This window comes from Nematostella vectensis, chromosome 13 (assembly GCF_932526225.1).
Source record: "Nematostella vectensis chromosome 13, jaNemVect1.1, whole genome shotgun sequence".
Classification (NCBI taxonomy): domain Eukaryota; kingdom Metazoa; phylum Cnidaria; class Anthozoa; order Actiniaria; family Edwardsiidae; genus Nematostella; species Nematostella vectensis.
This window is the reverse complement of record NC_064046.1, coordinates 12,851,360-12,865,096: the sequence shown is the minus strand read 5'-3', so window position 1 is coordinate 12,865,096 and position 13,737 is coordinate 12,851,360. Positions and strand designations below refer to the sequence as shown.

The following is a 13,737-nucleotide window of genomic DNA, read 5'->3' as shown; positions in this document are numbered from 1 at the left end:
GATTATAGTTTTTTTAACCTCTTAATTGTTTTTGGATTTTTACCCTCTTAATTGTTTTTGGAGATTGTTGTATTTTTTAGCAAAACTTTAACACATTTTAAAGAGTATATAGTATAACAACATAAAATTTGTTTTATATTTTTTTGTGTAATGCTAACTCACTTCCTGTTGATGTTAGTGCGTCTGTATATGTTGATAATAAGTATCACTGAAGATTTCTTGAACATTACAAACTGTACATAATTCAACATTATTTTCATAATAAACATGACTAATTTTTGCTGCAGTGTGTCATGTGTCATCATTGTCTTTATCTTCTGTGGGTTCATTTTTCTTTTGCTGTTTCTTTGCAGCTTTTTTCTCCTTCTTGTTGGCTTTTTCTGCTTCCAGAGCTGTAGTCATTTCACTATCAAACTTCTTTATGTGCTGCGCCTTAGAAATATGACAAGGGCAACAAGTTGGCTTAGAACAAATACTAATTATCAACACAGGCCTGTAGCCAGGATTTTGAATCGTGGGGGGAGGTATTGTTTAACCATTTAGCTGACCATTTTATCTAAAGTAGCTTGTCTAAGCCCACATTGTTCCTTCATTACAACAGACCTTCCAGTTGAGTGGGGGGTTCTTACAAACCATCCCTTGGCTACTGGCCTGCAACACCGAACTAAAATGAAATACTGTAGCAAACAAATAGGGCATGCAGTAGATCTCAAAAGAGTTTCAAAACTCAAGATTTCAAGATTTTTTTTCCAGCATAACTTCTTGAGCCCTTAAAGTCTTGTGGCATCAAGAAACAGCATAATCAGATATGAGATTTGTTCATAACATACCAATGAAGGACTTTTCCTTGCAAGAAGTTTGACGTCTTCGTTGTTAATTGTACTCCTCTTGGCATGTCTAAGTTTAAAAAAAAGAGCTTACAATTTAATTGTTGTGAGTGTGAATTTCTAATTTGTTTAAAATTTAGATTGCCTATGGTGGGGCTATTGATTGTAGATGTGGACACCTACTTTGCAAAAAGTTCCAGATCCACAGCAAATGATTCTGAAATTAAGAAAGAATTTGGTATACAAAAATATAAGCAAAAAGCATATAGATGAACCATCAATTTATTACATACCACATTGCCTGTATGAGGTCTCTGTTAGGGCTGCAATGAACTGACGAGAAAATGTCAATCCTGCCTCAGCTCCTTTGAAGGGAATATGTCAATTATTAGCCCTTTTGGACAAAATGTGTGTCTAGTGATTAACTTGGTTTAGTAGAGTTTACAATCTTTGTTGTTTGCTTGCTACCCTTCCTACCCACCATCAAACCTTCACCAAGAGTGAATAGAAATAGCTACCCGAACTTCCTGAACAGATTCCCTTGCTAAGGGGGAGGGAACAATATCGTTTTTTGTTCCAAGCTACTTGCGCTGTGGACTCGTCGCCATATAGGATTTTCTGGGCGAAAGCATTGTCTGTGATAAAGGTCTAGAATATGAAACTTCAATGTAGCGCTCAGAGCAATTGTCCTTACACGTTGACGCATTAGCGACTGATTGATGACTGGTTGTTCTTGACCCATGGGGTGGAAGGAGCTTTCCCTTTTATAGCGGAACCTCGTGTTTAACTAATACAATCTCGTCTTATTGCTCCCAATTTTTCGCATTCTAATAATGTAGACAGCTTACCAGTTTCCTCGCATATCTTGCCTACAGTGTAGTGCAACGCCGCCTTTAATCTCTAAAATATCAAAGGATTGAAATGGAAAGATTTGACTACAAAAGACAACAATAACAAATTACAAGATGGGTATGTACGATCGTGTGCCATACCAAAAGCATCCTTAAATGCCTTTAACATAATAGACTACCAAGCGACTTTAGTTATTTTGAGACAATAGCAATATGTGCATTCAATTTAGTTTTACATGTATCTCTGACCTGCTGATAGGCTAAAGCTTCGTAATCAGTCTCTGCAGCGAGATCTGTTTCTTCCTCCGAGGCCGCCATATTGGATTGGATTTCCCGCCAAAAATGTATTTAGAGTTCAGTCTTTCTCGAAAACAGGAAGCCCAACGTTACCTCAACCGCTCTTGTATACTTCAAAAAAACGGCAAAACTTTTTTAAAAGGCGCCGATCTTTTTTATAGCATATCTGAAAAATGGGGAGGTGGATGTTCCGTTAACAAACTGTCGATCGGGAGAAAAAACAAACAAACACACAGTGAAATGATGTTCGCAAAAATGGGAGCTTGATGCGGTTTCATTAGCTGAGTTTAGGTTCACGGCAGTTTCAATGGGAGCTTTATGCGGTTTCATTAGCTGAGGTTACGTCCACGGCAGTTTCAATGGGAGCTTGATGCCGTTTCATTAGCTGAGGTTACGTCCACGGCAGTTTCAATGGGAGCTTGATGCCGTTTCATTAGCTGAGGTTAGGTTCACGGCAGTTTCAATGGGAGCTTGATGCCGTTTCATTAGCTGAGGTTAGGTCCACGGCAGTTTCAATGGGAGCTTGATGCGGTTTCATTAGCTGAGGTTACGTCCACGGCAGTTTCAATGGGAGCTTGATGCGGTTTCATTAGCTGAGGTTACGTCCACGGCAGTTTCAATGGGAGCTTGATGCCGTTTCATTAGCTGAGGTTAAGTCCACGGCAGTTTCAATGGGAGCTTGATGCCGTTTCATTAGCTGAGGTTACGTCCACGGCAGTTTCAATGGGAGCTTGATGCCGTTTCATTAGCTGAGGTTAAGTCCACGGCAGTTTCAGTGCCCCCTTATGCTAAAGGTCTCATCCCAATCAAAATCTCTTCACCTCCCCCCCCCCCCCCTCCCCCCTTCATAAAAGGTAACTAAAATGCAAATGAGCAATTCAAACCCTGAACAGAAACCCAACCTTTTTACACAAATACGAGATCAACGCCAGCAACGGCATTTTATCTGTAGGTGCTTGGAAATGCAAAAACAAAGGAAGTAAACAATTAAGACAAAGGAAGTCCTGTTCAGTAAAGAAACGCCTGCGGAGGCTAGATAGAAACAATTGATTGTCTAGAAGTGAAGAAAGGTTTTGTACTGGAACGATGTTGTAAGTAAACGTAACAATAATTAAAACTTTTAATTTAAACTTTTAATCATTTTAAGTATTTTCACAAACTTAAATGCAATTTTTGTTTATCACGTGTAGTGATGATTAGCTAGAGTACAGTAACTCGACAATACAAGCTGACCAGAGTACAGTAACTCAACAATACAAGCTGACCAGGAACTCAACTCTTTCAAGGCTAACGCACCCTTAGACTTTCTCAAAGTCCGCTGGCCAGCTTGTTAGAAATTGAAAGAAAACACCCATCAGATCGCGCGCTCCTGTTAGGGAAAATCAAAGAGGGCGAATTGGGGCAAGTCTAACGCACCCTTTGGTACCGAATGAGGTGGGCGCTCCTAAAACTGCTAGCCTGCGAAGCAAGCGCAGAGGGCTCGGGAGAATGAGGGATAGATCCTGCGTGCCTGGAGAGAAGTATCGAGTGCATCCTCGTCTCCGTCTCCTTTCCCAACCCTTTTGGCTTGCCGCGCAGGCTATAAAACATCCACGGGGACCCAGGGCGTCTTTCAGTGCTCTTTCTTTCTCGCGCGCTCCCTGTGTGCCCGATCTCCGCGACGCCCTGGGTCCCTGAGGATGGCTATAAAACGAGTAAGTACGCAGCTGCTTTGCAAACTGACTGCCAATACAAGCTGACCATCGGTAATCATTCGCTGCCTAAGCTAAACTGGAGTATTTTCTCTTCGCTGAGGTACATTATTTAGTGGACTCGGCTGACGTACCTCCTGTGGTTTTTCGAGTTTCCTGTGGTGTGGCGTCAGTGAAACCCTTTCTTTTTCCTGTCAATCTTTCCGCACGTTAACCACAGGAACCCCGAACAACACCAGGGACTATGATGCATCAGCGCCCTTTGTACTACCGTCGTCTGATTCTGTGGGAGAGCATGGTGGAACGGGGGACTCGAATTCCCCCTTTCCTAGCCTGTTATTCGTGTCTACTTTGATTTTTATCGGCTTTCCTTGTGGGAGAGTAATTTTTACATTGGGAAAACAGCTCTTGCTGCGTTTTTCCTCTCGAGACCTTAATCTGCATCGGTGTGTCATAAACTCGTTAAAATTCTCCCTTCTGTTTGGGTTCGAACTCGAGGGGAGCTGGGCTGAGCTCGTCAGTATCCAGCCGTGTACTGATGTTGGGTTTACAGTAGCGGGAAGGCTCGAGGGTCGCGGGACCACTCGCGTAATTTCCTCAAGGTTGACCGAGGGGATCTCTACAATCTTGCGCATATTTTCTGGCAGAGACCATGAGCGCGTACGATGCTTGCTGTGACCCACATAATATTGCTTGGGTTGTTGAGGAAGTTTTTTCTGCTTATGTTTCTCATTTGTTATCACTGGTATTATAGGCACTGGTCCTTTTTCGTTCAAACTCAGCTCGCCTTTCGTTGGTCGCGAATAAGCGGCGGTCAGTTTTTGGTACGCGCGGGATCGGCCATCCGTCCCGCGAAGTCTGCGGGACAAAGCTCGTACTAGGCCCTTTACTTCCTCTCTTTCATCAAACTCCGCGATTGTGTTATCCCCAGCCCAAAGCAATTCGATTGGTTCCTCGCCCGTGTAAGATTTTTCTGGGAAAAGGAAAGGGAAAAATGGGGATTCGTCTCTCTTCGAGTCTCTCAATGACGGTTCTGAATGGAAGTCGCTATGTGTATTTTCTATCGATTCGGTTTCTTCCTTGTCATCGTCATCTTCTTCCTTAATGTCTTTATAACTTTCAGCCCTTGAACCCGCTGTTGTACTTTTTTTGGATTTTATTTGAACCTTTGTCACGAAAGTAACCTCTTTAGGTTTCCGCTCCTTCTTTTCGAGCAGTGCTCTTCCGTAAACCTCACGGATCTGTTGTCGCTTTTCGTCAAACTCTTTCGGCTTCACGGACATTGTGCTGCAACTCAGGAACCTATTTCTACTGGCGCCTCGAAACGGAGGGGCTCGGGTATGCTTCGGGATTACGTGCTGGGCCCTTGGAGGGGGCTCTGTGAGCCACGTAACGTTGATCGGCATTACGCATGCGCCGAAACTTCTGTCCCTGAAAGAAACCATATACTCTCTTACTCATTTTTCAGAAAAAGGAAAAGCATTATTTTTAATAAATGATACTTGGAGCTATGCCATCTTGGCATCTTGGTACCCGTTCCTACTTAAAGATTAATAAGGAAATTATGAATAGGAGATATCACTAATTCCTTTATTCTATGCAGGAAAAGGTAAGGTAATTTATTTAATCAATCTTATCCTCAAGAGTGTTCTCTGAATTCCGGTCTATTGTGTAGAGTACACATTTTGACTACTTCCCCATTCTGTACCAGTTCCTAATGAACAGATTCCAATTTGCTTTAAGTAAAACCTTAATTAACTTTTGAAACGGTAAAGGTTGCGATAGTACACTTGACAATAAATGTGACCTTTGGAATGGCAGATACATAACACACTGTACTGTACGAAATAGTTCATCCGAAGCACCGACAATTCAATTTGAATGGCGGTGATACTACGACAAACTGCTTGTTTGACAACTTCGAGGGCTTTTTAAAGGAATAAATGACAATAGAAAGGCTGGAAGCGGAAGAATATCACCTGTACAAAGCCAAAACGCAGCCATTTTATTACAGAGTAAAATAAATTGGTTTATAGAATATAGTTTCGACGAGAAATGATTTAGTTTTAATTGAACACGTTCGTGTGTGGGGGAAGAATGATCCGTTAGAGGTGTTGGCATGGCAACATTAATCGACGTTGGTCTATTTGGCCAAACGGATATACAAACCACACGCAAAGTTATTCTAGCATTAACCTTTTTCCATTCCTTCGCATGGTTACAGACGGATGGATATTTTACCTAATCTTGACAATCTCCCGGCAAAAAAAATGATATCTCCCTGTCAAGTCCTTTCGTGGTTCGTCTTTTTTTCTTCCTTTTAATATTCGTACTGTGTTGATGTTCTGATGAAATAAATTCTATTTTAGTTTAATCTTATTCACCTTGACCAAAACCAACGCGTAGTTGAAAGTGTCATTAATAATGAACACTTCTGTTTATTGGGGAATTTATCTTCGGTTTTACATATTGACATTTCGATGACAGAAATATATTTTTCATATTTATGCATAACTCCATGACGCAAATTGGTTTTAAGTGAAGTGAATGGGTTATTGGTTAGTTCATTAGTGGTCAGTTTGTTAGCCTAAGATGGGATAAAATAACTTTTTTCCCAAGGGAGTGACATCCAGTGAAATTTAGCTAGAAGCTGAGATAAAAATAGGCATAGTCACATAAAACCTGTTTCGTCCCAATAATGAAAAATAAAAAGTGTACTGTCACTTCGCTCATGGTTATCATTATGAAAAGTTGCACGTTATTGATATTCTATAACAAATCCATGACTACTTTAACATCGTAAGCATCTTTTTTTTAAGAGATACCAACGTTTCCATAGCATTAGAAATCCACTTTCACTTTTTACAAAAAGTAATCAATTACCGAAATAATATATGTATTACGAGCTGTGTTTTTGAGTTTTATGGTAAAATAAAATATGTTGTGAAGTATTCCTGTGCAGCGATTTTTTAGTAAAAAGAAATATTCGCATTCTGTGGCATTCTCTTTTTCGCAGTTAGTAACCACAAAAATGATTGTGCTTCCAAGTAGATTTTCTTTTTATCTCTAAATTAGCGAAGTTACTTGGTAAATGTATTAATCTAACAAATACGATGTTCATAGAAGTGTTCATAAACCCGCAAAACAAATACTCACAGGTCTTTTGAAGTGTAATGAAATTCCCGTCGTCTGTTGGCCGTAGTCAAGTTTTTGTGTATTTTGGGACTCTAAGTGCATCTACATAATGAGCCGACTTACCTAACAATATTTACACCTGCTTCAACGAATATAAATTGTCTTTAATGTCAATACTAGGAAAAGGCGCGCGCGCAGCTTAATTGCTGACTTGATAAATTGGCGCTCATCGATTGTATAGCTCAGTTGGTGGGGATAAACTCAGTGTCATCTTGTGCTCTCTCGTTTCGTTCCTTGCGATTACCGCTGTGTCGCTTTGTAATCCTTTCACAAAGCAAGTCTCCTATATTCCTTGGTTCCAAGGGGGGGTCTTCTGGGGTTCTTTCCATTTTTTTTGTCTTCCATTAAATAGATTTCTCTGGTAAAAGCGATGCTTTTTTAATATCCTTTCAGAAGCGTTATACCCGGGGAAGGATTCAGGATATTTCGAATCCGGGAGAAGGCACCAGAATTTAAAAAATATGGCAGGAAGTACATTTGTGAAATATAGTTACCATGTATTGCTTCTAAAACTTTTCTTTCGGTGTTTAAATTCCAAATTCCCAGATGTACAGTTTGCAAAAGATACTATTCAGGTGCGTTTCCAGGATTGGCCGGGGGGGGGGGGGGGGGGTGCGCAGTCATAGGTATCATATGGAAATAGAATAATATTTTAAGATTCCTTAATAAGAAATGGGGGTGGGGGGGTGCGCGCACACTGCGCACACTCCCCGTGTACACGCCTGCTATTCGATGTTTGTGTACTAAAATTAAAAAAAAACACTGCAGTATTTTTTACTTCAAACAGCTGGCGAAAGACAAGAAACCTGGGATTAGATACATGTCCGGTATCTAATGTGGTCAAGTATCCGTGTATGACAACAATAAAAAAAAACACGAGGGACACTGAGAACGAGGCTAGGAGCCTTCGCCTTGTGCCCCTGGAAACGAGGTTGTTCAAGAACATTCTAGTACCCATACTCCCCCGGCAGGATTGCGTTGCCAGAAGACCTTTCTAGTCATCGATTAGATACGAGATGTGGCTACCAACTTTTTCTGTTTGATTTTAACTATCAGTTATTTAAACAAGTAGACAAGACCCGGTAATAGCTGATATTTTGATTTCCATTTTTACCTCTTAAGGCTTTTTTTCTACTTTTTTGATAGTGATGCTATCTGATTATAGAGTGTTTTTCAAAAATCCGTGAAATACTTTTTAGTTTATTCAGTACTAATAAACTGTAATCGCTTTGTTCTCTTTTGTACTGGCTTGATTATTACACTTTAACAATTACATTTTGTTGCAAGGGATTTTGAAAACCAAACCAAGAACGCATAAAAATTGTTATTATTACATCTTATTATTACCTCTTAAATGTAGAATAGGGCCAAGTGGCTGCCATTCGATATTTGGGTCGGTGTTTGTCGTAAATAACGAGTTTTTTTGTCGTAAATAACAAGTTGATAAGGGACTAACTCATATTGACTAGATATTCTATGCAGTAAGGTGATTGACAGCTGTCATGACGTAAAGGGACGAGTTGAAGACGTAATCCCATTAATTAAATGATTGACAGCTGTCATGACCTGAAGGAATCGTTATCGAGCTAGCCTCGATAACGTTTAGTCATTGGCAATTTTCATGACGTAAAGATATTGATGCAGAGAAGTGATTGACAGTTGTCATGACGTAGAGGCGTTCGACTGACAGGGATGATGACGTAGTCACCCGTTATACCGTTGCCGTGTTCTACGTTATGGGCTCATAATATAAAGATAATTGACTTTTACGACGGATAGCCAGCGGGAGAGAGGATGCTAAAATGTATAGGTAATCGAAGGTGATAGAATCATTAACCGCACAGTTGTAATGTAACTAAAATATCTCCAGAATGAACGCACAGGGTCTTTTTTAACCATTAATAAAATTGATTTCAAGAATGGTACAATCTTGCATTATTTTCTTTATCAATATTATATTGGTAGCGAGTTAGCATGTCATAATCATCTGAAGTCAAATATTTGAACTTCCTCGCCTACTTATGACAAGCTGGTCAAATGAACTAGTATCGCACATTTCGTGAAAGCACATTTTTTTCCAGTGTGTTCAGCCTTCTTTGTTATGTCATATCCATCACGTTTATAAAGTTGAACGCATTTCTATATACTCTATTTAATGATTTCCATACCAAGAGTCCCCTCCCATTTTCTAGCTTGTTAGTGTTCTATACATTCTTACCATTGTAGCTGGTCAATTTGAGTCGGCGTTAACCATGAGGCGAAGAGCAATAACACAAGAAAAGACCAGCTTTACTAGGTTTTCAAATTAGCAGTGATATCAACATAACAGGAGTTTCGGAACCCCTGTGGTGCTGGATATTTCAATAAGAGCTCACGGCATGACCACAGCTTGAGGTTGTGTGCAACCGCGAACAAAGCCAGCCTAGCTCATGCAATCAGTTAGTATGCATTTTTCACTATCCTTACAGAGTTCGTAACCATTGACTGTATCGAGCATAGTCGGTAACCATTCGTACACTATTCGTACATGTACATGCAACCGACATTCGTGCTCTATCCGTACATAGTTCTTAACCATTCGACTCTATCCGTGTATAGTCGGTAACCATTCGTGCTCTATCCGTACATAGTTCTTAACCATTCGACTCTATCCGTGTATAGTCGGTAACCATTCGTGCTCTATCCGTACATAGTTCTTAACCATTCGACTCTATCGTGCATAGTCGGTAACCATTCGTGCTCTATCTCCGTACATAGTTCTTAACCATTCGACTCTATCTTGCATAGTCGGTAACCATTCGTGCTCTATCAGGAGAAAGTTTTTAACCATTCGACTCTATCGTGCATAGTCGGTAACCATTCGTGCTCTATCCGAAGAAAGTTTTTAACCATTCGACTCTATCGTGCATAGTCGGTAAACGTTCGTGCTCTATCCGTACATAATTCGTAAATCGTAATCATTCGTACTCTATCCTTACATAGGCCGAAACCATTCGTACTCTATCCGTGTATAGTCCGTAACCATTCGTACTCCCTCTGTGCTAGTTCGTAACCATTCGTACTCCCTCTGTGATAGTTCGTAACCATTAGTACTTCATCCGTACATAGTTCATCACTGTTCGTACCCATCTCATATACTAGCCCTAAAAACACACACGAGGCAGTGACCTGGAACTTGTGGCAAGCAAGTGGGTTTTTGTTGTTGTTGAAACTGATGAGCAGGAAAAAAATGCTTAAAGCAAATTCGAAAACTGGATTCGCCAAACGCTTAACAATACAATGGCCATCGCAAACTGTGATTAGTGCAAAAGACACTTGAGTAAATATTTGGTACTTCATTGCATATCCTTTATAAAAAACAGGATCATTTGGGTTACCTGTGTTCTGTTTACCGGAGGCTCACTTAAGACGAGTATGCGGCGAAAAAAAGGTACACTCCTGTAGCCCCTAGGCTACCCTGGCTACCAGAGACCCCAAGCTTCACACCAATGGAAGAGCCGCGCAAAGCGGCGACAACGAAGCTTGGAGCCTCTGGTACCCAGGGTACCCCTAGGCTCGATCTCCTACTCGTTCCTGTGAGCCTGCAATCTATTTCCCCCGTTAGCGGTTAGTGGGGCCGATGAGGCCTAGCGACGGCTGATATCGAGCCTACTGTAGTCTCCCATTTAGGGAGTTTTTAAACGCCAACATTGCATCACTTATTGTTGTTAACTAAAGTTACGAAAGCAACGACATGGGGGGACTCTATCACTCATGAAGTGAACTTGAAATTTCCCTTTTCTAACTTCGCCTCTGCTGTACCTTTATCTTTTGACAGTTTACGATGATTTGACTTACTTGGCGGAATACCTTCTTTGTCTTTTTTCTCCAGTCACTTTTCCCATTAACTTTTTTATCACTTGGAACGTGCTTCGATTATAACAAAGATTCACATATTCCTTACCTTATTTATCCATGCACAAAAAATCCAAATAATAGAAATCAATCAATTGTTCATGTCAACAGTTAAGCTTCTCTTGATTGCGTAAAAGTATCGTAATTTAGGCATCGAGCTAGAACGAGTTTCTAGGTCTGATTCAGGTCTTCACTTGAGTCTTACTGTAAAAAACATACTTGGTGTTGCTATCAATTTGTTGACGTCGGTGTTTTCTAAAGACGAAATAATGCCGACAGACAACAGATCACATCATGGATGTCTTTATCTTTATTAGAAGAGCAATTTCGATATATCTATTTAATTAGTATGTATTGCCTAAATGCGTTCTTAATAGAACAAAAAATGTCGCTTCTAAAATTAACTCATTGTTTTAACGTAAACTATTAGGGAAGTCGATCGAACACTTCTTTGTAATTATTTATACATCTGAAAAAAACAACGGTGTCTTTGCAAGGAGACTATGAAATGACCATCCACGAGTAAAGTCAATACTTTATAGCAATATTTGATTGAAAGTAGATCAGGTATTTGTATGAATTAGCCTATGTAAATGGATTCTTTTTGTGACTCAGGATTGTGCGGGAGTGTAAGATTGCGGCGCGATGGGACTTCTTCGATGCATACACTACCTACTAGTAACCTAATTACTAAATCCTTTTTAGTTTTTTTCACCTCGTTTATCCTTTTATTCTCCTCGTTCTTGTCTTGTCAAGCTCTGGATCCATTTGTCAACCACAACGCTCTAGATGCAACGCTCGCCCAAATTGCTATCCTTTATAGTTAAAATTGATCTTGCCTACTATATCATCCCATTTAAGGGAGTCCCCCCCACCCCCCCCCCCCCCCCCCCCACCCCCACTGCGTTCGAACATGCACTGCTGGTCGTCTTCCACAGGCTTCCCGCAACTGACTTCACTTTGTCACGTGATTTATCCGTAATAGTGCACTTTAGGCGTATCAATCATGGATGATATATAAACTCAAAGAAATAAGGTTTAAAATCTCGTACGATAGCCTTTATCCCTAAAGGTGAGGTAGTAAAATAGATAATTTCGGATATTGGCCCATGGACTATAATATTAACAAAGAATTCATCGCCTTGCTGTGGACTTGGGCTTGCTCATGGCTGCTGGTTTTCGGAACAGCTTTGTTTGTTCAGTGAGAAAGAGCTGGGCTTCTTCCAGGGCACCTCTAACCTAAGCCATCCTTGCCGGCTCTCATGCTTTTCGCAAGTGTTTTGTTTTCGAATATTGGGAATTCTGTGGCGCGCGTGGAGGGCCGAGGTGCACTGGGTTAGGGTGGGAAGAAATCCTACCAGTGCACCTCGGCCTTCGCGCGCCACAGGATTCCCAATATTCGAAAACAAAACATTTCCGAATAACCCCGAATGAGAACCGGCTAGCAGGCTACTTTAACCTTTAACCGTTTTATTTAATAACTAAGATGTAATAATTAGCTATAGGCTAAATTTGAATACTATGATGGCGAGGAACCAATTACATGAGCTGCGAAGCGAATTGACTATCTTGACAGTGTGGTACGGAAAGACAAATTCTGGCTAGGTGCCTAGCGTTCCTCCTGATTTTTTTAAAATTAAACAATTTTTAATTTACTATTAAAATAAAAGTGCGCAAATGCAATGAAAGACAGCATTTGTTTTTGCTTTTACCAAAGAATCTTATCAGTTGACTTTGAACTAAATAGAAAAGTCACCGTCTTTGTCGACGAAAATGCGGTTTCTTTTCTTCCCATTGTTTTTCGTTTAATTAAAAGAAACCAAATCTCGTTTGCCCAGCTGTTGAATATTGCCACAAGTAACCTCACCATGCATTTGAGTGCCAAGATAATGCCTATGCAAAAACACGAGAACAAATCACAAAGTATTGATTCAGCAGAAATCCAGTCTACACGTATAAACATATACACCTGTTATGGCACTAGTTTTATACCGAGGGGAATCCAACATTAATTTGACCATTTTAGGTAGTTTTTCTACAAATAGGTTGCAAAAGGGATAGACTTTCTTTCATAATTCAATGTGGAAAAAGGAAGGGTTTACGAAATGCGGTGGAAATATTTACACGCGCGCGAAACCACTCGACGCTTGGAGCCCATTGAAGAGTTCAGAGAGTCACGTAAAAAAATGCAATAAATGCACTTTCAGTTCAGTTGAAAATCGTATTTTTCCCATGAATGCGTCCTTATTGTATGCGTGTACAGAGAGATAAAAATGGCCGTCTCCTGAAATTTCGCCAAACAAGATACTAAGGTCAGTAAAAATTCTTGTTTTTCTGTAGAATTCTTTCGACTGCTAAAAATTCAAACTTGTCCGCGTTCCGACTTTAGAAGTAGCCCAACCACTGAAATAATCCGTCAGTGTCCCTCTCCGCTCGGTGACAACCCATTCTCCCCCTCTACTCTCTTCCTTGTTTCTGCCCCTCTCCCCCCTCATCTTTTCCTCTCCCTTCCTCAGTTTCTCTGTCTTTTTAACTTTCTCGCACTCATCCTCCGTATTCTATCCCCGCCTCTCTGGCACTCTCCCCCCCGCCCCCTCCACCACTTTGTCTCGTCCCCTCCCCCCCCCCCCCCCCCCCTCAACCACTCTGTCTCGTCCTCTCTTTTCTCTCCGCCTCTGTCTTTTACCTCTTTCTTATCATTGATATAGGCCCTTCTTCGTTGTGTTAATATTGTGAATAGCCTTGTCAAAGTATGTAGGCGTGTAAAATGGCGACGGAAAATAATGAAAGCGCCTACACTTTTTACTTGGAGGTGACAAAAAATAACAATTCTGTGCAAGTTAAAATCCTGAAGTGATTTTTTGCCGACCTTATTTTATCTTATTTCATCCTCTCTCAACCCACATACTACACTTCCAAATCCCTTTTTGAGAGGAAATTATCAGACTTACACGTGCCATAGCGTTAATGTATGGAACTTTA

General features: G+C 40.6%; 2 protein-coding genes across 5 annotated transcripts; both read right to left on the bottom strand.

Moving 5' to 3' along the window:
• Positions 1 to 114: 114 nt before the first annotated feature.
• LOC5519483 (centromere protein S) lies at positions 115 to 2,073 on the bottom strand. Its single transcript, XM_032364310.2, has 6 exons — positions 1,928 to 2,073; positions 1,676 to 1,727; positions 1,121 to 1,192; positions 1,011 to 1,044; positions 831 to 897; positions 115 to 432 (listed from the first exon to the last, which is right to left on the bottom strand). The coding sequence occupies exons 1-6, from the start codon at positions 1,994 to 1,996 to the stop codon at positions 292 to 294; spliced, it is 435 nt and encodes a 144-aa protein (XP_032220201.2). The 5' UTR covers positions 1,997 to 2,073; the 3' UTR covers positions 115 to 291.
• Positions 2,074 to 3,851: 1,778 nt separating this feature from the next.
• Positions 3,852 to 10,991, bottom strand: LOC116603327. 4 transcript variants are annotated; one of them, XM_032364394.2, is made up of 3 exons: positions 6,823 to 6,983; positions 5,908 to 6,011; positions 3,852 to 5,097 (listed from the first exon to the last, which is right to left on the bottom strand). In XM_032364394.2, exons 1-3 carry the CDS (start codon positions 6,901 to 6,903, stop codon positions 3,909 to 3,911), a joined length of 1,374 nt encoding a protein of 457 aa, XP_032220285.2. In that variant the 5' UTR covers positions 6,904 to 6,983; the 3' UTR covers positions 3,852 to 3,908. The 4 variants fall into 4 exon arrangements, with proteins under 4 accessions (XP_032220285.2, XP_032220287.2, XP_032220286.2 ...); XM_032364396.2 differs by lacking the exons at positions 5,908 to 6,011; positions 6,823 to 6,983 and adding an exon at positions 10,805 to 10,991; XM_032364395.2 differs by lacking the exons at positions 5,908 to 6,011; positions 6,823 to 6,983 and adding an exon at positions 9,080 to 10,042.
• Between the last annotated feature and the right edge of the window lie 2,746 nt (positions 10,992 to 13,737).

Coding starts and splice junctions, on each gene's coding strand:
- LOC5519483 (XM_032364310.2), bottom strand. CDS start 1,996: ATGGCGGCCTCGGAGGAAGAAACAGATCTCGCTGCAGAGACTGATTAC. Junction 1,193..1,675: donor CAAGATATGCGAGGAAACTG/GTAAGCTGTCTA, acceptor TTCCCTTCAAAG/GAGCTGAGGCAGGATTGACA. Junction 433..830: donor CAAGGAAAAGTCCTTCATTG/GTATGTTATGAA, acceptor CATATTTCTAAG/GCGCAGCACATAAAGAAGTT.
- LOC116603327 (XM_032364394.2), bottom strand. CDS start 6,903: ATGCACTTAGAGTCCCAAAATACACAAAAACTTGACTACGGCCAACAG. Junction 6,012..6,822: donor CATTACACTTCAAAAGACCT/GTGAGTATTTGT, acceptor TTATTTCATCAG/AACATCAACACAGTACGAAT. Junction 5,098..5,907: donor CGGGAGATTGTCAAGATTAG/GTAAAATATCCA, acceptor GGTTTCTTTCAG/GGACAGAAGTTTCGGCGCAT.